General features: G+C 38.0%; 1 protein-coding gene across 6 annotated transcripts in view; it reads left to right on the top strand.

Moving 5' to 3' along the window:
• LOC126864795 (A disintegrin and metalloproteinase with thrombospondin motifs 18-like) overlaps nucleotides 1-27,091 on the top strand; it is a 42,482-nt gene that overhangs the window by 8,018 nt on the left and 7,373 nt on the right. For 2 of the 6 annotated variants that reach the window (XM_050616538.1, XM_050616540.1), the window contains 10 exons: nucleotides 14,450-14,610; nucleotides 14,741-18,978; nucleotides 22,066-22,341; nucleotides 23,457-23,581; nucleotides 23,996-24,088; nucleotides 24,787-25,022; nucleotides 26,171-26,323; nucleotides 26,393-26,506; nucleotides 26,585-26,717; nucleotides 26,764-26,826. In XM_050616538.1, coding sequence (XP_050472495.1) covers nucleotides 18,417-18,978; nucleotides 22,066-22,341; nucleotides 23,457-23,581; nucleotides 23,996-24,088; nucleotides 24,787-25,022; nucleotides 26,171-26,323; nucleotides 26,393-26,506; nucleotides 26,585-26,717; nucleotides 26,764-26,826 — 1,755 coding nt within the window. In that variant the 5' untranslated portion in view covers nucleotides 14,450-14,610; nucleotides 14,741-18,416. Of the gene's footprint in view, nucleotides 1-9,129; nucleotides 9,986-14,449; nucleotides 14,611-14,740; nucleotides 18,979-22,065; nucleotides 22,342-23,456; nucleotides 23,582-23,995; nucleotides 24,089-24,786; nucleotides 25,023-26,170; nucleotides 26,324-26,392; nucleotides 26,507-26,584; nucleotides 26,718-26,763; nucleotides 26,827-27,091 lie in introns of those variants that run through there. The other 4 variants (XM_050616541.1, XM_050616539.1, XM_050616542.1 and 1 more) reach the window with 4 other exon arrangements.

The following is a 27,091-nucleotide window of genomic DNA, read 5'->3' as shown; positions in this document are numbered from 1 at the left end:
TCTCATCGAAGATCGCGTTATTCTGTGATTGCTTCGTACTCGCTACGTTGTATGTACGTGCACGTAATGAGCATTGAAATTTATCGAAGGAGGAGCTGCGGTCCGTGAATAATTTTTTAACAAAAGCGAAGAAAAGAATCGCGTTGAATCTAGCTAAGTATCTCTGTCTGTTGTTAGAAATATTGCGTTAACATTGTGCAGGAGGCGAATAAATCGTAGAGAAATGGGGAATCGAAGAGACAATTACGCGATAAAAATTAACAGGAGAAAATAATCTACCGATAAACGAAAGCTTGGTTCTGTTAATTTTTATAGGACAGTTTGCTTTTTAATTTTTATTTATGGGTATAAGGCTAACCATTAGAAATAAATTATCGAAATTTAACGGAATTTTCTGTTAAAATTACATCTATCTTGATCGAAGGAAATTTTAATTAATTTCATTCTTAAAACTTAACGAAACAAAGTAAATGTCTGCTTAACATTCATCATACATAAATTGAATTCGTTAAAATCGATGTAGCAAATACATTTCACCATGATGAAAATGTTTTAACGTTTGCATTGATATAATAGTGTTTGTACTGGTGTATTTATCGATAATATGTTTACTTGAAACACGTGAAAACGAAGTATAACTACGACAGGCTGTTCAAAAACAGAATGTAAATTATTGAACGTACTTTCGTACTGTGACGATAAATTGTGGGGATTGTTAATGAATTATTATGCATTCGGTAATAAAATACGCTCGCAAAATACAACATCTTTTTGCTTGGAAGCTTTGATATTAATATTAAATATGCAAACAGGATATACAGCGTGATGAAGGCTATTCATTTAGTTTGCTTATTACTTTATAGAATGTTATAAACGTTAACTTCATATAGTTTAAGAAAATTATCACGGAATATACGTCACGTTGCACATGGAACGTTTGCGGTGACATTTCAAAGGCTGATTAACAGAATGTTATTATTGTGCCGTAGAGAAATACGATTAGTACGCGGAATTTACTCGAAACTATAGTAGAAAAATGGTAACACGACGTTTATTTAATTAGAATTTCATTTTACGTTTCAATCGTTCTTAAGCAACCTTCTTCTTGTAGATTTGTAAAAGAGGCTTTTTTTCTTGTGCTAATTTCAATCTTGTAATTTTGCTAATCATTTAATGTTACAATAACTACGATTAATATGTTGTATAATTAATATTTAATATAATTAATTGTCGTATAATAAAAATTCGTAATTCTTTCGAAGATTGACAGTATGTAAGCGTGAAGCTGTAAGTAAACATTGGTTTATACATAGCACAATAATAGTATAAGAAACGTTTATTAAAGTAATAACGCAAATAAGAAATGAAATATTTTCTTAAAAATGAAGGCATGTCGATCGAATGCAGTTGATAGTTACGTTTGATAGCTTATACAATTTTTCTGAGAGTCGTCTTAAATAATGAACGTCTTTAACGAAGGCAAGTTAAAAAATATTACTTTTTGCATTATTTATCATTAAACATGTTTGTTTAATAGAACGAGTAAAACAGTCCCGGAAGGATTTGAGTTTTCATCGTCCTTCTTTCCGAGAAATTATGCTCTTGGTGCAGCAATTTCAACAATTTCCAGCAGTTTCCAAAATTATTTTAATACAACTTTCAGCTGAAAAAATCGTAAGAAATTGTCAGAATTTAATATTAGGAAAAAAACGTAATATCGATGTTGAAGGAATTTATAAAGCGACACAGAAAGAACTTATTAATTTCTCGAAAGCAATCGAAAAGAAAAGCATGTTTCTCTTTTTGGGAAGCTTTTAACGTCAGGTGTTCCATATTAAGTGCAATTAACTTGCAAATATTTATATTTGCGCAGTTCCTTCATTTTGAAATATTTGCAAAATTTGCTGCATATTTCATGTTCGTTCCATCTTCCGAAATGAAAATAAAAATTGTTATTCAACGTCTAATTATATTTCATTATGCTCCATCTTTCGGAAGATTGAAAGTTTCTTCTTCTTTTTTTTTTTCTTTCTTTTTAATAATTATATCGGACCATAGTAAATACATAAAGATATTTAATTTTGTACGATAAAACAATTTTTACTGTAACATTTTATTTTATATTTCACTATTTGGAGAAATATTATACTTCAGGTAGTATACGTAAAAATGAGACTTTGAAAATATAATTCCAACGAACGTTAATTTAATTCTAGTAGTTTTCACAATTAACAGTTTAATCCTACACTCGGCATTTTACCGACGATAGTTGGTAGATGAATATTTCTTTTTCAAAAAAAATTCGTCTCCCTCACGGCTATGTTAAAGAGAAGCAATTAATCATTCAACTGCTTCATCATGCTTAATGTGAAAATCGCAGAAAAGTTATAAATACCTGCTATCAATCTTTATACCCGTAACAATTGATTTAAATAATTACTGCATTATATCCAATTATAAATTGCAGAGTACTGATTAATTGCAAAGCGATCATCTGCTATCGCCAAGATATTAAACGAATTAATATCCTCTGTATCGATCAGCAATTTCGTTCTCTGTATATCTATATGATGTTTGCTATTAATAAGTTTGCAATTTCACAACTTCCTAAATACGATATTGATATTATATAATCCTACTAGAAACGAAGTACTTTTAATATTTTTCAGATAAACGATCGTACACTTTACAAAAGTATCTTTGGTCTGAAAAATCTGCGAATAATCCTTGAATACGTATTCCAGGTAAAATACTCTCGATGCGCATTTTACTCTTCTTTTCTTTTCTTTTCTTTTCGTATTTGTCATAAAACAAGTATATCGTTACGCGAAAGTAGTCGATACGATATTTAGAGCATTTCAAGGTTTTCTCTTGGGAGGTTGCAATTCAGAATCCCAAACATAGTTGCAGTAAATCCACGAACAATATACTTAGGCAGAGCGCTCAAATGAAAGCAATAACACTTGTCCCTTGTAGAACTGGAATCGATTTCTCTGCGGCTATTCACCCCTATAAAACATGCAACTGCAGCAGTCTGTTGTGAAATGGTCGATGGGGAATTTGTGATTTCAATTTACGATCGACCGTCCTTTATACTTCACGTCGCTAATGCGATAAATTTACAAAGGATGTGCAGAAACGGAAAATAGAAAGCGATAAGTTTTATCGCAACAATTAAGCTACACAATTTCCTAAGAAATATAAAAGGCAAATGCTTGAAAAGGAGAAAAGCTTTTCTCAAAAAACAGGAAATAATAATAATGTACGTATGTTCGTGCAGTTTGCTACTTTCACGAATACGACTGAATAAACTGAAACGAATAGAGATTTATTTCATCCTCTACGTTCCCTAAACGTTTCATGGACTTTTGCATTTTTGAAAATCCGCTATTTCGCAAGATATTTCTACGTTTTAGAAAAATCGTTGCTTCGTAATATTTGACAGAAGAGATCCTCGTTAACGAACGCGTAACGTCGGATATCCACGTTCACCGCGACACTTTCGGGACAAGAATTTTGCAGTTGGAAGAGTTTTAAGGAACTTTCAATTTAGAAGAACTTTAAAGAACGACCGTAACATGTATATTCGGACACGGATGTCGTTCCTGATGGAAGAATCACACGGACGAGTTCAACAATCGAACCGATGTTCAACAGATGCGAAGGGAGAAGCAGACGAAGAATAAAGAGAGAATAAACACGCACTCGTTAAATCAGCGCAACGAGTAAAGTAGCTCTAGCCATTATTCCGTTCCGAAAAGGAAGACGAATGGAAGACGAAAGGAAGGTTCAAAGGAACATCGTTCGCTTTGATTATTGGCACACGCTCACGCTAACGACGGTCATTGAAAGGCGAACGGAGAATGAGAATTATTGAAACTTGGAAATATCGAAAGCTTGAAGCTTCGCTAATTAAGAGAAGTCAACTGTCATAGACGACGATGAAGATCCTATCGACGGAAAGTTAGGAAATTTAATCTTTTTCCTTTACGTTTCACCCGAACGCGAACAGTTCGATCTGTTTCTCGTTCGAGGAACGATCTAACGAGTATACAGAGTCTTTCACGTACATTACTCGTCAGAAGTTTCATTAAATTTTGTAGAATTTAAAGAATCGAAGACCTCGCTTGTCGGAATTTTATTATCTTCGATAAGTTTTTAATCAAAGAAACGTATAGTCGAGCGCAGACGATCATTGCCGATATCTGTAACATTTATTTTAGTAACGAAATTGACAGGAGACTTAGCATAGATAGTGATTTTAAGCTTCCCATGTACGAGAGAGAAGAAATTCAATTATTCGTATCGTAAAGTAGCGTCAAGGAAAATCCGTGTCTTATTTCGTGATACAAAGAATCTGAGTCTTCTATCGAGTAAACGTTCCTCTTTAATAAAATCTATAACGTGTTAGAACGATACGATAATTTAAGTTATTCCGTAGAGTATTACGACAGCAGTCTTAGACTATTTGCATTGTGACTCGATCACATGTTCAAGCGCAGAAGTAAATGTCACAGTGTAGAAGAAAAATAGCATCGGTGCATGGCGTAGGAATGATATACGGTGGCAAAGCGAAAGCTAAGAGACATTCGGATGAAAAGAAACGATAAAAAGAAAATAGTTATCGGTTATACGATGTGAACAAAATTACGTACGTGTTTAAAGAACAACGTTACCTACTACAGTTAAAGTCTGGACATTACTCTGGCGACGCTCGTCGATTATACGATGGAAGGCAGAGTTTTTCTAATAGTTTGCAGTAAAAATATTCCTACGTCCGATAGATTGAATTTCAAATTGAAAAATAATATTAGAAAAGACTGGAAATTTGGCGATTCCTAGTATTACGTGTAACACTGTGTCTGCGGAGCCGGAAAATTGATCCCCGGATTGGTCTCAAAGGGAAGTTATTTATAAGTCAAAGAGTATCGTATTGCATCGTTCTTTCTTTATTCGAAGCACTCGGGAACGTTCGCTGTAAACATTTCCATTGTATCGCGATCAAGGAAAAACGATTCGTTTCAAGTTGTAACTATAATCGCATTTTCATCCATAACGAACAAGATGAAACAAGGTGAAAGGGAAGTCGTATGTTCTCAATTACTCCTATACGGAACAAAGATCGGAAGTTATAAGTTACAGTCATAAGGGGCGACTTAATTGAAAATTACCAAGACACTTGACATCACGCGTTGCTCGAGACCGAAGTTACGCGGATGTTTATATCGTCTGGGAGCCCCAGAGCAGCAGTTAAGGGTTAATATCGAGAGCACAGCGATGGCAAACGTTATAATAATACGAAGTTCCGACGTTCTCTAACCGTGACCATTCTACAAATTTCATCTTTAAACGGTCTTTATCGTGATCTGGTCCTGGTTTAACCAGTTGGCTGTTTCCCACGATTATACGTCACGAAGTGATGTCAGTATTCTGCGTTACGACGAACCCCGTCGGTAATAAAATTGAAAAATAAAACAGTCGTTTCGTAGCAACTTAATTCTATATTATAACAGCCACACGTACTACGTGTTTGACGAGTATATTCGTCGTAGCTTACTTTTCGCGACACACTTTTAGGTACGCGCTTTTCAAAGAGGTCGCAACGGCCAACTGCTGGACTTTTTTATTCCGACATTGAAATTTAACAAGAATAAATCAATATCAGCGGCAACTTCAATTCTAGCCTTGGCACGTAAATATAATATAATTTACCTTTAACGAAAATGAACGCAATTATTCGTAATTATTCGCGATATTATTTACTTATATATTTTTCTACGTTGTTTTACGTATCTGTTATTTGTAATAGACGAGATAGGACGAGAAAAATTAGAGGATCAGCAGCAGGGTTAATCTATCCGTGTAAAAATATTCGCAAATTTCCACGATTCAGCTATAACGCGCGATATAATTCGTCATTTGCTTAGCTCGCTTCGCCGAACGCCAGCCTCGCTAGCTTTGTCCATGAGGATCTATTAAGATTATCATTTTAATTACACGTTGGTTGATCGAACGGCCAACGAGAAACGCGGCCGACAATTTCGATTAAATAGCCGCTAGCGTTACCGAGAACACGGCTCGTGTAAAACAATTTCGCCAGACAATTTTAGTTATCGGATTTGTTCGGCGAGACGCGCAAACAAACCGGCTTTCGCCTCGTCAAAGGCTACGGTTCACGCGAAACTCGCGCCAGTTACAGCGTTAACTTCCTTTGTAGTATTCACGGTGAAATCGCCAATTCATTTCCACCGTCTAACGAGAAAGACGAAACGGACGTATTCTCGGCGAACGCTTCCCTTTCGCGTCTCTCCCGTTCTTCGAATCGCGCTGCTTCAACGCAGTACAACCAGCCAGCTCTCTCGTTCAACAGCTGACAAATTGCCTGCGTAACTCGCTTGCCGCGACCTCGAGAACCATCTTTTAAGTCGAATGGTCGTCGGATGTTACGAACAATTGGAAATTATCTTCATCTTCCATATCGCTGGCGATCTGTTCAGTTTGGACGACATGGAACCGCTGGCTGGACGATTAGTTTGAATTTTAGCGAACCGCGTTTCAAGTAGAATAAACGGAGATCGTAGAATCGTCGATATTCGACTGCTCCGACGAATATCGACGAATACTCTGGTGTCTGTACGTTTTATCAGCCGAACCTAACATTTCTCAGTGACGGATGCGTTTTTTTATTTTTTCAAAAATCTACACGTTCTTTCCTCTGTTCGATAGAATAGAATTCCGACGAATAAGAATTTGCTATGAAACTAACAGCGTTCCAGTCGTCCACAGAAAGGAAATACAATTTAATTAAAAACGTGGAAGGTGGTGTAAGAATCGGCGATAGAGTTCATCGAGAGTACGTGACGTTGGAAAAGCTACGGTCGCAGATGCTAGAAGATGGAAACGCGATATTGAGAATTATCTAAAGCGCGTGGATTCGTCGAATGATGGGGTAACTGTAGGGAAACCTTAAATACACCGATGTAATGGGATGGTTTCGTTGCGATAAAGACGATAATAACGACGATTTTATACAAATGGAAACAGCCAGCTAAAACGGTAATGGAGAGGCACTTTCTCATGCCGAGGCACCCGTGCCACTCGAAAAAGGGGCTTCGATCGTACAAAATTCACCGTACAGAGAAAATGTCATTTTACGCAGTTATTTCTACCGAAAAAATCACGTGACGTAGTGGTTAAAAAGATATGGAATGTATAAATATTCGAAGAATCTATTTATAGGAGTAAATATCTATCGATCCATTAATAGAATTAAAAGAAATAAATACATCCGAAATGTATACAAAGTCGAACGAAAGGAAGATTTGTATAAAAATTGTAATAATACGATGCGGCAAGTTCACCATACCATTTAATTAAAGTGGGTGTATATTTTTTTGAGGGCATTCTCTGTATATCAGAAATATATTACGAAATAGAAATACGTTATTACTGGTTTTCCGACGAGAATCCGAAGTGTATGAAAAATTTAATCGACACAGATATTTATCGACGCGACAGTTGCAATTTCACGGATACAAATATCTTGCGAGACCTCCCATCGTCGTAATTTGTATCTCCTTTATCGAATATTTCATATCGAATATTAGGAAGAATATTCTAATTGAACTGTTGATTTTGATGCAAATTCATATTTTTGAGAATATGATTAAAAAGAAAAAAAAAGAGAGAAGAACCTCGATAGAAAACTATCGCATATTATCAGCAGCGTATCGTGCCACGTGCATTTTGTACAATTTTATCGAAACCGAGTTACAAGAGCCAAGCAAACCGAACGTCAAACAGACTACGCGTCGTGTGTTACTTTATAGGAAAATCACGACAATGTCTGTAACATTCGCAGTATTTTACCACCCTATCTACGATAGCAATTAAAAGTTCATCAAACAGACGATTACATCACGTACAAGCCATTTGAAAGTCAAATTGTTCCATTTTCCGAAAATTTCTTCCTTCTAACTCTTTAAGGCTATTACATCGTGGCTTATTAACATACTAAATAATAATTGGCTGTTCGAATAGTTTGATGATTTTTGAAAAGTACGTGTCCCTGATAAATACCCTGATAACTTCTATGTACACTTTCAAATCCGTTTGAAATTTCACCGATACGATCACGTTAGGCGTGTCTCGCTACAGTGCTGCAATGGTCATTTCAAAATTCTTCGTATATCATATACGCAAAAAGTTTCCAGCAACGTTGAAACAGCTTCGTGAGCCACGTGTATTTTATTTATAAAAGATTTTTGCAACTGTTGCGATACCTTAGTATCTGTAGTAATAATCGTTGAGATATCGTGGCAACCAAGTAAGTACACTGTACCGTACATGAAAACGAAGTTACTCGATTATTCGAACGGTATGTACTGGGATTAGTTTCGATGGGTGTTTGAATGATGACGGAATATTTGGTCAGCATAAGGACCGATCCCTCCCATATCGATCGCGTTTATCGATATTTGATAAAGAGGTCGTTTGCAAATTACATTTACCGTATACTGTTGCTCGCGAAATTATTCCAACGCTGATACGCGCTTCTTTGCGAATATATCGCGCGTGTATGTGTGTGTTGTACGAAATATCTTGAAATTTCATTCAAGATCGTCGATACACATCATCGATAAATAAATTGGTAAATTTTATATTACGTATTACATTGTATTTTATATTATATTTGCATGGGAAAGAAATCTGAAAACGCGCGTACAAGTTACAAGATATTTAGCGCGAGTAATTAAACAGTCGATTATCCATCGCATCGATGCGTCTCAATGTTCAATGGAACAGTCTTTAACGTCTATAACACGTTGAAGATGGGGCTCTTTATGGCGTACCTCGTGGAGGAAATTAATTTCACGAAATTAATTAAACAGTCAATTATTCGCTGTACCGATACGTCTCGATATTCAATGGGACAATTTTTGACATTTATCGTACGCTTAAGATACCTATCCATACTATGTACTATCTTTTTTGGCCAAATATTCGCAACGACTATCTTCTATCTTCTACATATGCACTTTCAGAGTGATTTCAAATTCTACCAATGCGATCAGAATAGTCGTGTCTCGTTACAAAACGAACAAAATTCCGAAAGTCTCGTGTAACGGACACGCCGCGAGTGTATAGGAGGCGTTTGTGCGTTCTTTAAAACAGAATAACTTTTTAAAAATTGGGTCAATCTGTTTCCTTCTTCTTCTTTTTTTTTTTTTTTTTTTTTCGACGAGTTAGAAGAATTGGGAAGATCAACAATAGGTGACGCGTAAAGAAATATCGAAAGAAGTACAATTAGTCGGAATCGCGAGGAAGAAAGTAAAGGTAGCTTTTTACAACTTTTTTTAGCTGCACCTGTAACGAACATTCGAACAACACATTTCGAAGATTTCTTCTAACTCGTCGAGCAAAATTCGAATCGTTCGATCCACGGTTCGAGACGAGTTATTTCGTTCCAAAGAACGCACGAAACGAAAGATGTTTTTACGGCGAGTGTCGGACTATTTTCGCTGTCGAGCCATTGTAAGTCGAATTTTAGTTGCGATGTCGACAAATCATTGATTCAGTGACGGTGAATTTTCTTTTTCCTGGATGTGACGCGGATGCGCAGAAACTTTGACGTCAAAGGTTCCCGCTGAACGAACAGGACCTTCCGGCTGTCATGGATATTGATTTTCCTTGGGCTTCGAGGTTTCTAGAGCAGCTGTGCGTACCACCCATCCAGCGCAGACTCCGGCTATTCTCAATATGGCTGTCTATTGTGCCCAAATCCACTCGTTTCGCGTTGCAACGCGCTCGTGGCGATACACCAGGATGCGATCAATGCGCCAGGAACATCAGCCGATCGCGATTTAAACAGCCGAATTTATTTTCGAATCTGACGCGCTGTACGTTATCAACATGGCCGATACATGTGCCGCTGTCACGTGCTTCCTGATCGTCGCGTCCATCTCCATCGTCGCAAGCGTCAATGGTAAGCCTCGCATTTTACTCGCTTTGTCTGGCCGCTCGAACCTTCGCCTCTTTAATTCGACGCGTTTCTCACACGTTTCGCCACCAGTCAAATTATATTTCTGTGAAATTCGCCGATACGCGTTGCCCATCTTCGGTGTTTGCCAGAGAAGAAAACGTCGATCGTTACGCCTCGTTCGTCACGCTGATTTTCACGTCGATACGATCGGAATACCAAAGTTGATCGTCTCGACAGTGTGTCGACCAGTTAGCCGTTGCGACTAACGCGACTAAAATGCGTTAGAAAGGATAGAACAGCTACTTCGTTCACGCTGTATTATGGTTTTTCCATAATAATTATTTAGATTTGTTCGTCCGTTCGTTTTACCTAGTCCTGGCTTCCAAATAGTAGAAACGTCTTCAAATTTACGAATATGTTTTAGTTTTCACTAAAATTGCAGTTTAAACAGCAAAATTGCAAGTGCTTTTCACGGGTGACGAGTATACTCGTCGAAAGTAGGTAACTGGTCAAGACGGAAGATAATTTGTCAGGATAAACAACGGCGGTATTTCGTCTTTGAGAATTTTTAATTTGAGGAATTCTTCTTTCAACAAAGATCGTTTCTGTAATGGAAGATGGAAGTTTCTCTTTCTTTCTTTCTTTCTCGAGGTTTCTTTCAGTTACATGGCCCTGCTTGTTTTACGAGCAAGTTGCGTTTTAGGAGCGTGTTTCGTTGAGAGAGTTTTCACTAGATGTCTGAAGGAACGATGTTTCGTCTATTTATAGCGAAGATGTTCCTCTACATATAGACTGCATACAGAGGAAAGTGCACCTGTTGAAGCCTTCGCTCGTACGTCTTAGCCATTTGTGTTACGAATCGTGTAAACAACGATCATTGTACACGGTACATTCAATCGACTTTTCTTTCGTCATAAGCTTCGCGATGAATTAGCATTTCGAGTCTGCCTTTTTTATTTACAGTCTTGCCTATATTTCTACGAATTATTACAAACTATTTGTCTTTTTTTTTAACAGCAAGAATATTACAATCGATTCTCACGGAGAATTTTTAACGTCCCGAAAGTATCTTTCGTCCTATAAGGAAATAATAGATGCACAACACTTCTTGTTTTAAATTATTTTATTGAATTACGTTTAATCCACTTTATTCTATTGGAACCAGATGTGAAATAAAACAGCGCAATATACGTAGAATTTTTAACTTCGTGAAATACACATAGAATATTTTGTGCATATCGAGTCTGTAGTCTTGCGTAGATCCAATCGTCGTATAGATGCAAACGTAGTCGTATACCGTCTGTTTAAGTCTTCGGAGATGATCCAATCTGTTAAGAAGCTGAAAGTCCAGAGGATTGGTACGATTGGTCAAGCGTGCGTGCAAGCGTTTTACCGAACTTGGAAATATCTTCTATAACTGTATAGGTATTGTTGAGTACCTGTGTATGATTCGTTGATTACCTGTCAAAGGTAGTCCGGATAAGCATTAATAACGCCTTAAACCGAAATCGTCGAATGCTCTCGGAATACGTTTAATTGAAATAAATTGAAATAAATTTTTCGTAATTTCCAGATACGTTTACGATATTTTGCTTGCCAAGTGTTACCGTGGGTCGTATCACAAGGACAGCAGAAAAATTTGGCAAAATATCGTTAGAAACGCTATTCGATCGAAAAAGGAATTTACATAGGCAGGAAAAAGCTAAACGTCCGAAGAATTCCGTTGTAAATAAGAAACCTAAACCGATGTTTCGCCTTATTAGACGATTTCCTCGACGATATCCCTTTCCGCTATCTTCCTAGCGACCTCGTCAACGAACGCGACTAAATTTCATCTCGCGCATATTGCCGATGTATCTGTTAAATGTCAAGACCAGTATCCATTTACTTTTACAAAAATGTACAAAAATCTGACACATTTGTTTGAAAAAAGAAAAAAAGGAAAAAGTAGAAGAATTAACGAAACATTAACATCGACAAAGAGTAAGAAATTTCTAAAAAATAAAAGACAAAACAGAAGACGACGATTTGCCCAACGTCTTACGTCCGATTACTAGCTCGATTTTAATAATCTTTAGAAATCTAGGATAAATCACGATTTCTATTAATTAACACGTATTTGTCGGTTGATTGTGCTCGATGATCAGGGCAACTGTCAACTACGCAACATCGAACTCAGGCGGCATCGGAACGAATAAACGATTTATGGTGTCATCAGTGTGATACGATGGAAGATGGAGAGAGATGCGCCAATCTGACCGGAAACTTCAGCACTTTCGGGCACAAGTGCACTGGTGACAAAAGGACCTGTATGGTAATGACAAATGACAACAGCGATTCAAACGCTTGTTGATTATACACAGGGCGCGCACGTGTTTCAACAGATGTTTGATATTTTGCTTCGGTCGCGTGCTTTTAAAGCAAACAGAACGTAGCAAACAGCTACTAGCTAGAAGCGATATTAGTTATCGTGAACGCGAGAGCGAGAGAAGACCGTTCAAGATAGAGCCACAGTTTCATTTCGTACGTAACGCAATTTTAGTGTTTGGAAATGTTCAATATAGTCGATTGATTCAGTTTCATAATAATCGCGTTCTTTATTGAAATTGTTTCCGCTTCGTAGAAACATATATGTACATGGTGTACACATTTGAGAGAATATACAAATGCAATTTTTTATTTGTTCTTCTTATTTATTGATAATCAACGATGATATTGGATATGGTATAATCGTACAGTTTGCACATACACGGTAAAAATTTGACGAAACCTGTAATCGCTATTAGTCGACCGAATAAACATTGAACGAGTCGTATTCTCTGGAAATGATACGAGATAATCCGGAAAATATTACCGTGACATTTCTTGCGTTTGAAAATTGATATTCCCTTGATTAAAAATACGTTACGTTCACACTCGCTCGTGTTCGTTACAAGTTCCAATGTGAAATGTCATACGGAGTATAACAAGCAATTGTTGCAAATATTCGGATTAATTTTAGTATTTACGCACACGTACAATTCTTTCTCGTCTTTTCTTTTTAGTTCTCTTTCTTCTCTTTTCGCGCGATAGTATCAAGTTGCGATCTGCCATAACATGTCGTACAACGAACACTGTGAAAGTTTAAAATCCGCAAATATTCCTTTCACGTTTGCTTCTCTCTCTTCAGGTAAAGCGATTTTCTTACACTACCAGCACGGAAGATTCAACGTCCAGTCCACAAACTTGGTCGGTGGAGAGAAAGTGTACTAACAAATGCGACTCCGGATGTATAGTGGTCGGTGAACGAACGAAACTCTCCGCTTGCACCACTTGCTGCGAGCAGTCGTTTTGCAATATCGGTACCGGTGCTGCGAACGACCTGACGATAAGAGGGATCGATCTGTTTCTAGCCTTAATATTACAAATTACATTAACAATTATCATGTATCCGTCCTGACATTGCAGAAATAACACTCGATCGTGAATCATTTTAGTCACTGATCAGAATAATTGGTTCCATTAACGCGTTTATACATACGTCGTAACATACACTGTAATATTACACCACAACACGATACGCAAGATTTTATCGCATCGCCAATGAAAATGCTGTTCTCATTTTGTAAATGTGTACGTACATGGAGTTTCATTCGTTATGCGTTTCATAATAATATTACGATAAATATTGATTAATAAGTCAATAAAATTACGACGATATCGATAATACGAAGCTCAGAAATAAGAAAATAATAACGATGTTCTCGTTCTACTGTCGATAAATCAAAGAACAATTGATAATATAAAAAGGGGATGTTCTTAAGAATACGATGCTCATAATTCTCATAAATCTACGAGAATGAAATTTAAAACACTGCTAAGTTATTACTCGATCGTTCAACGAACCGATGTAATTTAAATTGTAAATTTTAGAAAAATTGTTATAGCAATACACTACCAATAAATTGTACAAAGAAACAAGCTTTTCTAAAAAAAAAAAAAAAAAAAAGAACTGATTAATCTCGATATAATAATAAATACTTTTTATCGATTTCCATTTTTCCATTATCCTCTACTTCATTCCCAAGGATGTTAATAAGAAACATATTAGGTTGTTCCAAAAGTCTCTGTCTGTATTATAAAAAAATAATAGATGCGCAACATTTTTTCTTTTATATTATTTTATTGAATTTTCTATGATCCGTTTTCTACTAATAGAACAAAATTGTAATACATAATGTAAAACAAAAAATCCTGTGCATCTATCATTTTCTTATAAAACGAAAGAAACTTCTGGGGAAACCTAATACAATGGGAATTTTCTCGCGGACACGACATTGGAAAATTGTACACAACTTTTATTTAAATTCCTTCGTACGATCTTTGTACGATATTCTTTTATTAATTATATCTTGACTCTCTTTTTATTTTACTTTAATTTTTAATTTTAACTCCGATTGATTTCCAATTATTTTGATTATTTTGCAGGAAGCGAACAATTTTAACGATCGGCATATTTTTCGATACTCGTGAACAAGAGTGTACAGCCCGGACGTTTTTGCACATGCACATTTCTCTCAAACGCACAAACATCCGCATTCCGCTTACAATACTAAAATTTCGCTGGAAACAGGGAAACGTGAGATCAGGTATCTACTAAATCGCTTAAACTATATAACTTATACCAGCGCGTTTACAGCTGTAACCAATTAACGTAGTTAGCCTGTAGCCTAAATGAAAGCATTCAGTTTATACTCGTGCATTCTGTTCTTCCAACAGCATCCTGGAAATCTGCGTGTTATCGTTTTCGTAGAAGTCAAGAGAAGTCAAGCTTCGGTTGAACGTCGATCCGACCTCGCCAAACGCAAGATCGCAAAGTTCTTAAATTTCTGCAAGGTTCTAACGGAATTTAGGGTCTTGTTCCAATGGAAAACACACGTTTGTTTCTACGAATCAGTCTGAATTAAATTTCCACAACCGTGAATAAAGGAATATGATTTATCGTGCGATGGCGTATCGTGTAATGAAAACTAAGAGAGAAAATGAAATTTTTTTTTTTTTCGTAGAAGACGAGAGACGACATCGCCTTGTTAAGAGGAAATAAAACCATTCTAAGAAAGAATAACGATCGTCGTTAAGCGTAATGTAATTTCTTTCTGAAGAGACATACTAATCTATCGCCCACACGCGATGCCTCGATGCTAAGCATCTCTCATTTTGCATCTCGTTCGTTGCCATTCGTCTCGTCGTGTGAAACGTAAATAAGAAATATTTTTTGTTCCAAGAAGCAATTATTCAAACAACAATTTATCAATGGATAAGAGAATCACAAATGTCTTTCTCTTCTTTTTTACTCTTACTTATCTGAAATTCTTTATCTCCTAATTTCGATTAACCATTTTACAAAACGTAGGCTGTTGTCCGTTTTACGTTTAACTGTTATGAAATTTTACAGTCCATTTACGCAATATTGCAAGTAAAGTACATTTTGCCAAGAGTAATCAAGCGGCTGTCTACTTCTGAACAATACTGTACCCAAGAGCTACTTACAGTGGCTACAAAAAGTATTTCTATATTATTTCTACTATCGTGTTTATCCCAGCATGAAAATCGATTATATTAATCGAAAGTATACTAATTGTCCTCTGTCTGCAAAAACCTTACCTTTACTGACATTTACACGCTGGCTCGTTTAGGATCGTGTGATTTCTGTTTACGTTCTCTCGTGTTTTAAAAAGTGTGCTCAAAAATTCTTGAATACTCTTGCAAGTTCCTAGAATATCTTCCAGTAATTTTCACGTCGATATACATGTGAATCTTTTTAAACGAAGCAGAATCTAAGCAAAAATATGAATAAAGTGGAAAATTACTTAAAGCACTGGTCGAAAACCACCCGCTATGCAGATGGACAGATAAATTTCGCGTCGCTTGATAGTATTATACTACTACAACTACGACTACAATACAAACTATTGACACTAGTTGAAAGTGAAATGTAGCGCCTGATGAAAAAAAAATACTTGTGCGATTGGAAAAGATAGAGATACGTAAGTATTAGCATTAGGTTGTCGCAAAAGTTTCTTTCGTTTTGTAAGGAAATAACAAATGTACATTTCTCGTATCATATTATGTTATTGAATTATGTATATGTCTATTTTGCAGTAATAGAATCCAGTTTATTTTATTCATACAGAATTCAATAATAATAATAATAAAATACAAAATGTTGCGCATTCGTTGTTTCCTTATAAGACGAGAAAGAAGCTTTTGGGACAACCTAATGCGTATAAGTACCTTTTCACAGCCACTGTATAACATTATAAAAGATACTGATGATATATCGGATATCGTTAGGCTGTAGCTGCACAGCCACCACGCACCGAGCATCGCAAATATCGAAAGCCCTGAAGAAAATTCGAAGAATAAATCGGCGCGAGAAAGCTGTAATTTTATAAAACTGAATTATAATCGACGAGACGAGTAAACGCGTAACAGGTGTCGTAGAATAGAAAAAGGTTTGTTTAATAGGCAAAAGAACGTTTAATGTAAATTTTACTTAGAATTCATATACGTAAGTAGATATGACTTTTCTGCCAGTCACTGTGCATTATCTGACATAATTTATCTCTCGTACTTATTCTTTCATCCAGGCAAAGGAAGCTGTCGGAACAGATTTAATTCCCGTTCATTAGATTCATCGCCTTACCGAATACGATATTCTCGAGTTCGCGGTTCAAGGGAAAGCGAAGAATTCTGGTGGGGGCGAGTGCAACGTTCAAGATGAAATCCTCGGCCCTTGTTAAATCGTCTCGGTCGGGGTCGAACAATGCGTTCGCCGGCATCCTCGTTTCTCGGTGATTGCACATAAAGCTGCCATTATTAGAACTTCAGTGGGCGGTAAGCGCTGGTGCTTTTTCCAGTCTCGCGTTCGCGCTTACTCTTACGCACAATTCGCCGCTGCACTCGCGTGCGTTTCCAGCCGCGTTCTTCCGTCCATGTGGCTGCCAGTCGTAGCACGAAGCTCGTTCGTCGCGTTTACTCCACTTTTTCCATCGAAACGTTTCGTCCGGAATATCGCGTTCGACTGCACGTCCAATTAATTATCGTATTTTACTTTCGCCGATGGTGCATCGTTTTCATGGGGAACGTTTAAATTTCCACGTGGTGCCACGTGGTGGAAAAATTGGCCGCCGGTTGCTGCACGACGCTCCTTCGTCGCGTTTGCTCCACCTCTTCGGCGAAACGTTCCATCCGGAACGTCGCGATCGACACGAGATCGAAATTAATTATATTCTACTTTCCGCCATGGTGGATCGTTCCTGCGCGAAAGAAAATTAAATTCCTACGGCACGTGGTGAATAAATTGGCCGCCAGTCGCTGCACGACGCCCCTTCGTCGCGTCTACTCCGCTTTCTCGTCGAAACGTTCTGTCCGGGATATCGCGATCGACCCAAGATCCGATCGATCGTCTCATCCTTCCGTCCTTTTCGCGAAAGTCCTTCGAATTTCTGTAACGCGCGCGTGGAAAATATCGGCGCGAATCTTCCAGTTAGTGAGAGAATCTTTGGCTCGAATTTGATGATTCGTTCGCGTGGGAATCGCACGGCGAGGCGTGCGATTGTCGCGATCGCTCTTATCGCTCGCTCCACTTACGTTCCGCTTCGTTCTACCGACTACTAGTTTGCTGCATTCCCGGTTACTTTACTGCTGGTGAATCGTTAATCGACGCGAGTTACCGCGTCGACGAGTTTGTTACGATACGCAAGTACAGTGGAAAAAGGAGTTTAGCGAAACGGTTTCGCGAAGCTTAACGGTTGGACGAATCGAAAGGGATCGAAAGGAATTGGAAGTCGTTCTAAGAATTCTGTCCGAAGACAGCTTTGAGAACGCGAACGACGATTGAAAAAAGAAGAAATTGAAAGACGTCGAAGGAAATCGAGAAACGCTCGAATTCAACGAGGCAGTTTCGTACGCCTAGAAACGACGATCGAAGGAAATTGAAAAAGATTCTGATATAAATACGTGGAGCAAGTATTCACGGTTAATCTTCGCGATAAAGCACTACCTACCAAACCATCGTATTCTATGATTTCATTTTATCTCTGGCATACCGTAGAATCGTCCCCTTCTCCATTATACGATCGATTAAACAACACCCTGTGTATTAAAAGCAACGATTCACCTTCGCGTTACTTGCACGCGAGCTACGTGATAAAGCGCGAGACATTGAAAATGTTAGATCGCGAGAGTATCGTCGCATCCGCGTCTATATGACACGGTGTTTCGAGCGCGTTACGAACCGGCGAATTCGAAACGGCGAAACGAAATGAGAATATCGGGTCTGCGAACTAGCTCCTTTCGTCGCGATAACTACGTCTGCGAGTGAACGAGCATGCCTGGCGAGTTTCGGGCAGCCAGAAAATCCTATTGAAATTTCGATCAAAGCGCGCGAGATATGACGCAATCGAAACTTCCCAGTTTTCTGCTCGCCACGTGGCTGCTCGGCACGATCGCTACTAAGTCGCGAATGAGCGACTTTCTGCAAAGTTTGCAGGAGTACGAGATCGTTTACCCTCGAGTGATCCCGAATGCGAGCGCGCGGAACAGAAGATCGACCCAAGAAGACCGAGAAACTTGGCGCGAGTATCTCCGCCGAGAGCCGGTGTTCCTCGAGATCAGCAACTGGACCTTAAGGACCGTGGCCAACGATCGATTGATACTGTCGTCGAATTTCACCGTGAATTGGGTGCGCCAGGGTAAAACCAAGTCCGAGCGACATAACGCCAAAGCGAACTGCGATCTTCGACAAGGCAGCTTGGAAGGAGACGCGAGTTCCTTCGTCGTCGTGACGATATGCGAAGAGGAAGTGTACGCTTTGATGTCGATCGGTCAGAGATCGTTCTTCGTTCAGCCACTGACGAATGGCCAGCATGTGATGTTTCAGCCGAAAAACGAAAGGTGGCGGTCGATCAGGGATGATTCGAGCTTCGTGTCTGTGAATCCGGAAAATCCTGCAGGTGAGAAGGATCGTTATCGCGATGGCTTTTCATCTTTCATCGTTGGGCGATTGGATGTAGGTGATTGGTCGATCGATTTACCGACTTCCTTGCCGATTACGTTATAAGCTTCTTACTTTGCGATCCGTCGTTAATTGGTTCTTCTATTCTAAACTTGACTCTGATCGTGATACTGTAAGAACTGATAGCGTCGATGTGATAATACCATATATAGAGTGTGACGGTAATCGTAGTACAAACAAATATATATATATATGCGTGTAAAAATTACAAATGCATACAGGGTGTGACAAATTTAAACCGTCAAACACGGAGGGCTTAATCTACAGGCAAAAAGAAGAAAAAGAGATAATCGTTTACAGAGCGAACGTTTCCCGTACCCGTTACCGTTATTCGGCTCTGCCTTCCGTGACATACTACGGAAGACTTTGCTTCAATTTACGTTACGATTACGCTTCATTTTGGCATGGACGAACGTCTCGAACGTTGGTGTCCGTACATTTATATATGCCGACCTAACGCATTTCGGATTGTTAAGGAAATTCGAGGATTTGGGAATACAAATTATTTACTATATTTCCCACACAACAGTTATACATCTATATTACTCTCTGAAGAACGTCTTGCACGCACGCTGGTCGCCAACCGACTATCCTAGATTCTTCTAACATCTGGCAACAGTCTTTTGTCTCCACTAAGACCTTGACGCCCTCTAACCCTTACACACACACTCTCATGTACAGTGTAAATGTATCACTTCCCTAACACGGATAATCATTCTCAACTCGCACAGGGAAGAAAAATCAACGAGGCTACCGTGAATTAAATTTACGTATCGAATAACAGGATGGATACGACTCGTACGAAGCTTTGCGTCGTCGTAGGTCGTTCGAGGTAGGGAAAGCTTTAGCCGTGATATCGAGAAAAGCGAAACCGCTCGATCATCGAAATCATCGCTGTCGTCGAGACAGAAATTTCTGCGTATATCGCGGAAACTAAAGCGGAGCGACGGTAAAGCGTATTACGGGAAAAAATTGTTCGGAATATTGGCCTTGGCAAACGTATTTGAAAGCCGTTGAATACCACGAGATCGTCCGCTTTGTAAATATTTACCGAAAAATATGTGGCACGATGCTGGTCGATAAACGCGTTTTTCCACAGTTACAAACAAATATCGTATGTATGAAAGAAGTAACGACGAATTTTCCATTCCACGGCACGCGACAATCCACCGTATTATCGGCGTTTCGTCAGAGTTTCAAGAACTGCGTTTTCTTTTCTGTATTTACGGTTTCGCAACTGCAAAACGGAAGGTTTGTTCTGGAGATGCGAGTTCGCGTGAACAACTAGCGCAACGAGTAAAAACACGCGGTTCTTGGAACTCGATCGAATTGTTGGGAACTGCGTGTACGAGATCGTATTAATTGCATGGTCGATCGATGTCAGGCTTCTATCCGAACACACGGACGATGTTCTCCAACGACCAATCAAAGATACTAGGTAATCATTTTTTATTGTATTATTATTGTAGCTATTAACGACACGGGCTTGTTGCCGCATGATAAAAAACATGCAACTGCGCTGACACGATAATACAGCGAACCTTTGCATGCTGCGATGGAAAACGCGTCGTTGTCTGTTAATATTCGTTCGTAACTCTGTAAAGAAAGGTCCGTTGACGAACATTATGTAAAGTTCTTCTTTCTTCTTCTTGTCTGTAAATCAATCCCTTACAATTTGGCGGTTTAAATTTGGGACACCCCGTATATACAGGATGCAACCGAACAACGTCTGAAAGCGAGAACAACGCGAATCCTTGTGGAAAAACGAAGTGAAAGTATAGGATAAAACGTTTTCATTTTCCAGTTAGGTTCGCGGAAAATCGAGTCTGAAAATTTATCAAGTATACTCGAACTGTAACTTAATATCGGTTCGAACAATAAATTTATTTAATTATATAATTAATTTATTGCAAAGGAAATACAATCTGAATGTCGATATCAAATGGAAAGAAATTTTGCTAAATCGAAAATACATCGTAGCGTATCGTTTCCATGACTCGTCGTTTACAGATTAAAACGAATACGAGGAGCTAAATATCTGCGCTTATTAGTCAATTTTTATGGAAAGTTTCGTACGATGCGCGGATAAATTCTAATTTGATAAATTGTTGGAAACGCGGAAAATTGAATGCAATAGAATTACGCGGCACGGTCTACACGGTTGCAACTTTATGACCCACTTGGATCAAGTTGCAATGAAATTTATTGCATATATCGGAAATTCGAGGCACGTAACTGGCAGTTTATAAACAAATTATTTGTTTTCTTAATTAAATTCGCCGCGTGGAAAGCTGTGAAACGTCTTTGTATCGAAATCGAAGAATCTGACGTCGCGATCGCGATGAATCGAAGAATGCGACGTAAACGTGCGAAATATGGTTGAGAAACGATAGAAAATTCCAAGTATTACGCTGTATTTCTCGTTCGATTTAAATCGAAATTTTAATGAGAAACAGCGCCGATTGGTATTTAAAAGTAAAACGGTTACGAGTAACGATACGGGTTTTGTTAAAAGCAATCGGTCTATTTACTTCGCCGTTTAAACGAGTTTGTTTGACGTTACTTTGATCAATTTTCATTGACACTTTTATAGATAGCATTCTTTTTTACGGATGGAAAACTGGCTGCTTTACGATACCGTGGAATATTTGTCTGATGATGTCCGTCGTAAAATTGCATTTTCGCGGGGAAAGGAAAACAATGGAATTTTTTTTACAAAAGTGCAATACTTTAATTACCGTAAAATTTCATTTTCCCCACTGGGAAATTCAATTTGCTATTAAAGCGTAACACGTTTAATCACCGGTGGTGTAAATTCAACGAACCAACGACTCGAACTTGTCACAATTTTGCGACACGTATGTTGTTTGTTGCAGTATCGTGGTATTTTCAATTTCAGAAATTTTGCAACTATTTTTTCCATTTTATCCGTAACGAGATCAGCGACGAGTCTTGAGAAATATGCCGTAGCTGGAGGGAAGATAAAACAGGCAAACGTGGTAAAACGTTGATAATTCGGTTACAGGGAAATCGAATAAATTTGAAGTTAGAGAAAGTAAGAGAAAGTCGAAACGAAGGAAACGCGATTCCTTAAGCCACGATGTTCAGGGATTTTATAATCTTTCCGGTGACGTCTTCGACGTGGAATACCCAGAAGCTGAGAAATTGATTCTGTACGATGAAAAAGACGATGTCCCCGCAGAATACAACGATACGATAGTGGAAGAATTATCGATCGACGTAAATCCCGAGGAAATTGGATACTTTTCTGGTCCTAAATGGCAAAGGAACAGATTATCGAGTAAGGCAAATATTTTTTCAAATGCTATTCTTGTGCTATCGTTGCTTTTCTACTTACCACCTGTAATATAGCGGCTAATAAATTAACGAAATATCGAATATTACTGAAAGAAAGAAATTAAACTGATATTCCAATCTATCCTGTAGAAAAATAATAATAACAGCTTATAACATAAGAGTGGCTTATTTTACAATTAGCTTTACAATTATTCTCCCTGTTGCGTTCCACTCTCGCTTAATCTTCTACACGTCCATCTATATTTCGCTATTTATCATTTATTTTATTATTCCCTGTCTGTTACATATGCGTACAGGGTGGTTGGTAACTGGTGGTGCAAGCGAAAAAAGAAGTCGAAAATATAGAATAACAATTTTTCGTTCGAGGCTTCGTTTTCGAGAAAATCGACTTTGAATTTTCGCTCGGTACGCGCGCACTTTATCGCGTCTCGTTATAACGGATCTCGTTATAACTGTAGATCGTTGTCTCGATTGACGTTATTTTTTTAATGTTTAACATTTTTAAATTGTTAAATTTTTTATTCTATATTTTCGACTTCTTTTTTCGCGTAGAATCACCCCCTTTCCGCTTGTACCACCAGTTACCAACCACTCTGTATAATTATCCATTGCACGAATCTTTGTCTATCTTGCCTAGTTTACTGTAAAAAAAATAGAAAAATAGAACAATTTACCAAAATTTGTAAAGAACTTTAACGAAATTTGCAGGATGAAATTCACGGTGATATCGAATTGATATTTTTGAAATTGTACTTTTGAAATAATTATTCTTAATTATAATTATACTTTTAATACTTGAATATAAATAAACGTATAATATATATAATATATATAAACTTTACATAATATATCTTTATATTTTTATATAATATATATAAATATAAATAAATTTTTCTATAAATATAAATTTAAATTTAAATATAAATATAAAAATAAATTTAAATATAAATTTAAAAATAAATATAAATATAAATTTTTTATAAATATAAATAATTTTTTTAATACTTAAAAATAATTATACTTTTAATAATCATGCGTTTAAGCTATCAACGAGATTTTCTAATTTCGCCGGAAATAAGTCGATTAGTACTTTTCTAGAGAAAAGACCAGCAGCTAGAGATTCGCCGCCACGATGGCTAGAGCTTGGAATAGCTGCTGATTATTCCGTGGTAGATTTTCATGGAATTCGAGTACAGCAATATATCTTGGCTCTTTTAAACATCGTAAGTAATACCAAACGTAATTCTGCTACTATACTTAGATATAGAATACCTTCTCGTACATACGTACGCAAGCAACTGGAAAACATTGAGCAGAGTTACGCGTATCTTTGTATTTTTAAGGTACGCTACTTGCTTTCAAACATCTCGATCGTGTACTCGGATGGAAGCTCTGTATCTTCTGTTTACAATGTTCAAAGCTTACACGTATTTTTGAAAAAGTTTAGCGAATAATTTATCCTAATGGAATTTTGTAATCGATTAATTTCAGCGATTCAGTGAGTGATTTTCCAATAAAAAATAGGAAAATTATATAAGATACGTCGTATTTACGGGAGTTTTGAATAATAATTTATTTGTAAGAGTGCAAATACCGTTTTAACGCTTGTTACATTTTCGTACGTATTTTAATCCTAGGTCAGTGCAATTTACATGGACCCATCGCTCGAATCCAACATGATTCTAGTGATCGTACGAATGATTTTATACGCGGAAAAACGAGACGGTATGGTAAGCGATTTCCATTAAATTGAATCATTTCGATAAAATAGTAACTATCTGAGATACGCATATGCCAGTGTCAATTGCTTTATTTTCTACTTATCTGTACAGTACAGTATCTAAATTATATAGGTCAAAATATTTGCGCATGACGTTTTAGGTCGATAAAATGCGACGAGTTCCATTTCGTTAAATCGGACAACCGCGAACGATCCCTTGGAAACAAATTTCCAAATAAACAATCTTCACGAATTATCGACAAACATCGCATTTACCGTGTATCCAAAATATCTGTGTAATCGTCTATTAAACCTTTTTCGACTCTTAAGAATCTTAATTTAACGTTACAGATCTACGATAATACCATAGCGACGTATTACTATACGACACTTGCAATTCTTTTTTTCTTTTTTCTTTTTCTGCTATTCTTCTCTGGTATCGAATCCACCCTGTTGTCAACTTTATCGAACGTTTCGACTTGAAAAAGTTACGCTGCCGCGAACTTTCAACATTTTTCAGCAAGATTAAAATACTAATAGCGTCACGAGTTACATTTGATTACTATCAACAACACGATTACTTGCATATGTATTTATTATCTTTGACAAATATTTGTATATAATATATAATACGTGATATAATAATAAATATAATATATTCGTAATGTTTGCTAGTTTTTATGAAAAAAATATTAAACGTTGTCGTAGGTCCGCCGTGGCGATGCCAGACGATCTCTCGAGAACGTGAACAAATGGAACAGAAAGATGCTGTCCTCGAAGGACGTAAATCACGATGTTGCGGTATGGTTGACGCGGTTAGATATAGGAGGTCCTTCCGGTTACGCACCTGTGTCAGGAGTATGCGATCCCGCGAGATCGTGCGCGTTAAATCGAGACGAAGGCTTGACCAGCGCCTTTATCATCGCTCACGAAGTAGCACACATGTGAGTATGCCACATGTTGGGATATCGTTGGCAAACTGAAATATTTACAACTGGCCTGAGTATTTATGCAGAGACCGCGTACTGCGCGTATTTATGCAAATACGTATTTTTACGAGGATAATTTCAAAAATGAAATCTGGGTAGAAAAACCTATTATCTTAACCGAATATTACAACGAGTACTGTACCTTGAATCTGCCATAGATTTTTGCGTATTATGTGCGTTCTTGCAGCTTTGCAATTCCCATCTGTTTGTAACATAAATTTCTTCTAGATCCTCTTGTTTTGTTTTTACTTTTAATTTATCTTTTCAGACAAAAGCGATACTGTATTTATATATTTATATTTAGCATTAGCACATTCTTATTGCGATTATACTTATTCGGTACACAGAGGATGTAGAAAAATTGTAGTAAACTCACGGTATAGAGGAATTCGATACCTCCGGATCGACGGAGATCAGTTAAATAAAGTGGAATGCAAAGTTGACCTTGACCCTGTTTCTCAACATCAAATTTCTTTTTATCGCATCGTACGGTACTCGTGGCGAGTGTCGACTTTGCAAAAGAAACCGTGGCTCGTAACTCGACCGTCCTCGTAGGAAATAATATTACAAGGTTCCATTAGCTGTCGCATAAACGCCATACACGACATGCTCGTATTTTTCGCATTCAAATCGAAAGTAAATGGCGCGATACGAATGACGAAACGGGAAATTAAAGGAACCAAAGAGAAAGAAGCATCCAACTTTGCAATCTCGAAATATTAGAAAATCGCTTACCGTATGAAAAAACCTTCCCAGAGCGAGGAGGTTTCCATGTTACTAGTTTTTCTTCTTTCTTTTTTCTTTCGCAAATGAACGCGCGGAGAACGTACGAGAGCGAAGAACGCGTTTCTTCCGAACAGAATCGCGTTTCTTCGCGCGTTGGTCGATGTAACCTACGTTTTTCCACGTAAAAAACGTACAAAGTTGATCGTGCGAAAAAGAAAGAAGCGATCGAATACGAGATAACGAGGACAACGAACGCTTTGTGACGGTTTTTTTCGCGCAAAACTACCAAGAGAGCCGCTCTTGCGTGATCCCCGACAAACGCCAACAAGATTATTTCTTTGTCCGCTTCGACAACGACACAAACGTGTTTCCCGTAGTCTAGGTTTGACTCACGACGGGGACGAAACGACCGGAAACGCGTGCAAGGAAGAGGGATCTCGAGGAAGCGTAATGGCACCGATGGTCGCTGCCACGTTCCATCATTTTTATTGGTCCGCGTGCTCAAAAAAGGAGTTCCATCGTAGAGTGAGGTAAGGATGCTCGCTCTACGCAAGAATATCCTTCTTAGAATTACATACTCCTAAAATAGGTACTTGCAGACGGTGGTCCTGTTTGTCGAATAAGCCGAAGCACGATGGCCTCTCCCAACTGAGAGACACCATTCGCGAGACGTTCACGATGGACGAGCAGTGTCGCATGGAATTCGGCGAAGGGTACGTTTCATACGCGAATTATCGTTGCTCGTTTCCATCCGATCATCGTTTCGATAACGAGTTTTCCATCGAATTCAGCTACGAGCACTGCAAGACCTTCGATGTGGCAGAACCGTGTTCTCGTCTGTGGTGCGGTAACAGTAACGTGTCCGAAAGCTGCAAGACTAAGAAGGGACCGCCTCTGGAGGGCACATTATGCGGTGACTCGAAGGTAAATCGACAGCAGGTAGTTTAGCTTAGTTACATTTATAAAAAAGATTTGCAGACGAGAAGACGCACAGGATGCCGAAATAACAATAAATAATAATGGAACTGTTAAGGTAAAGAAAGGATTCGCAAATACAAATCGTTTACTTTATTTCACACACAACAGCTATACAATATATCTCACACTCTGAAGACCTCGACAACCTTCTTGCACGCACGCTTGTTCTCAACCGACTCTTCCACATTCTTCTAACATCTGGCGAGACAGTCTTTTGTCTCGACTAAGACCTGGACGCTCCCTAACGCTTACACACACACATTCACGTGTACAGTGTAAATGTATCATCTACCCAACAGGAACAATTGTTTATCTAGAGT

This window comes from Bombus huntii, chromosome 4 (assembly GCF_024542735.1).
Source record: "Bombus huntii isolate Logan2020A chromosome 4, iyBomHunt1.1, whole genome shotgun sequence".
Classification (NCBI taxonomy): domain Eukaryota; kingdom Metazoa; phylum Arthropoda; class Insecta; order Hymenoptera; family Apidae; genus Bombus; species Bombus huntii.
The sequence above is the reverse complement of the archived record's forward strand: the minus strand, read 5'-3'. Positions and strand labels throughout refer to the sequence as shown.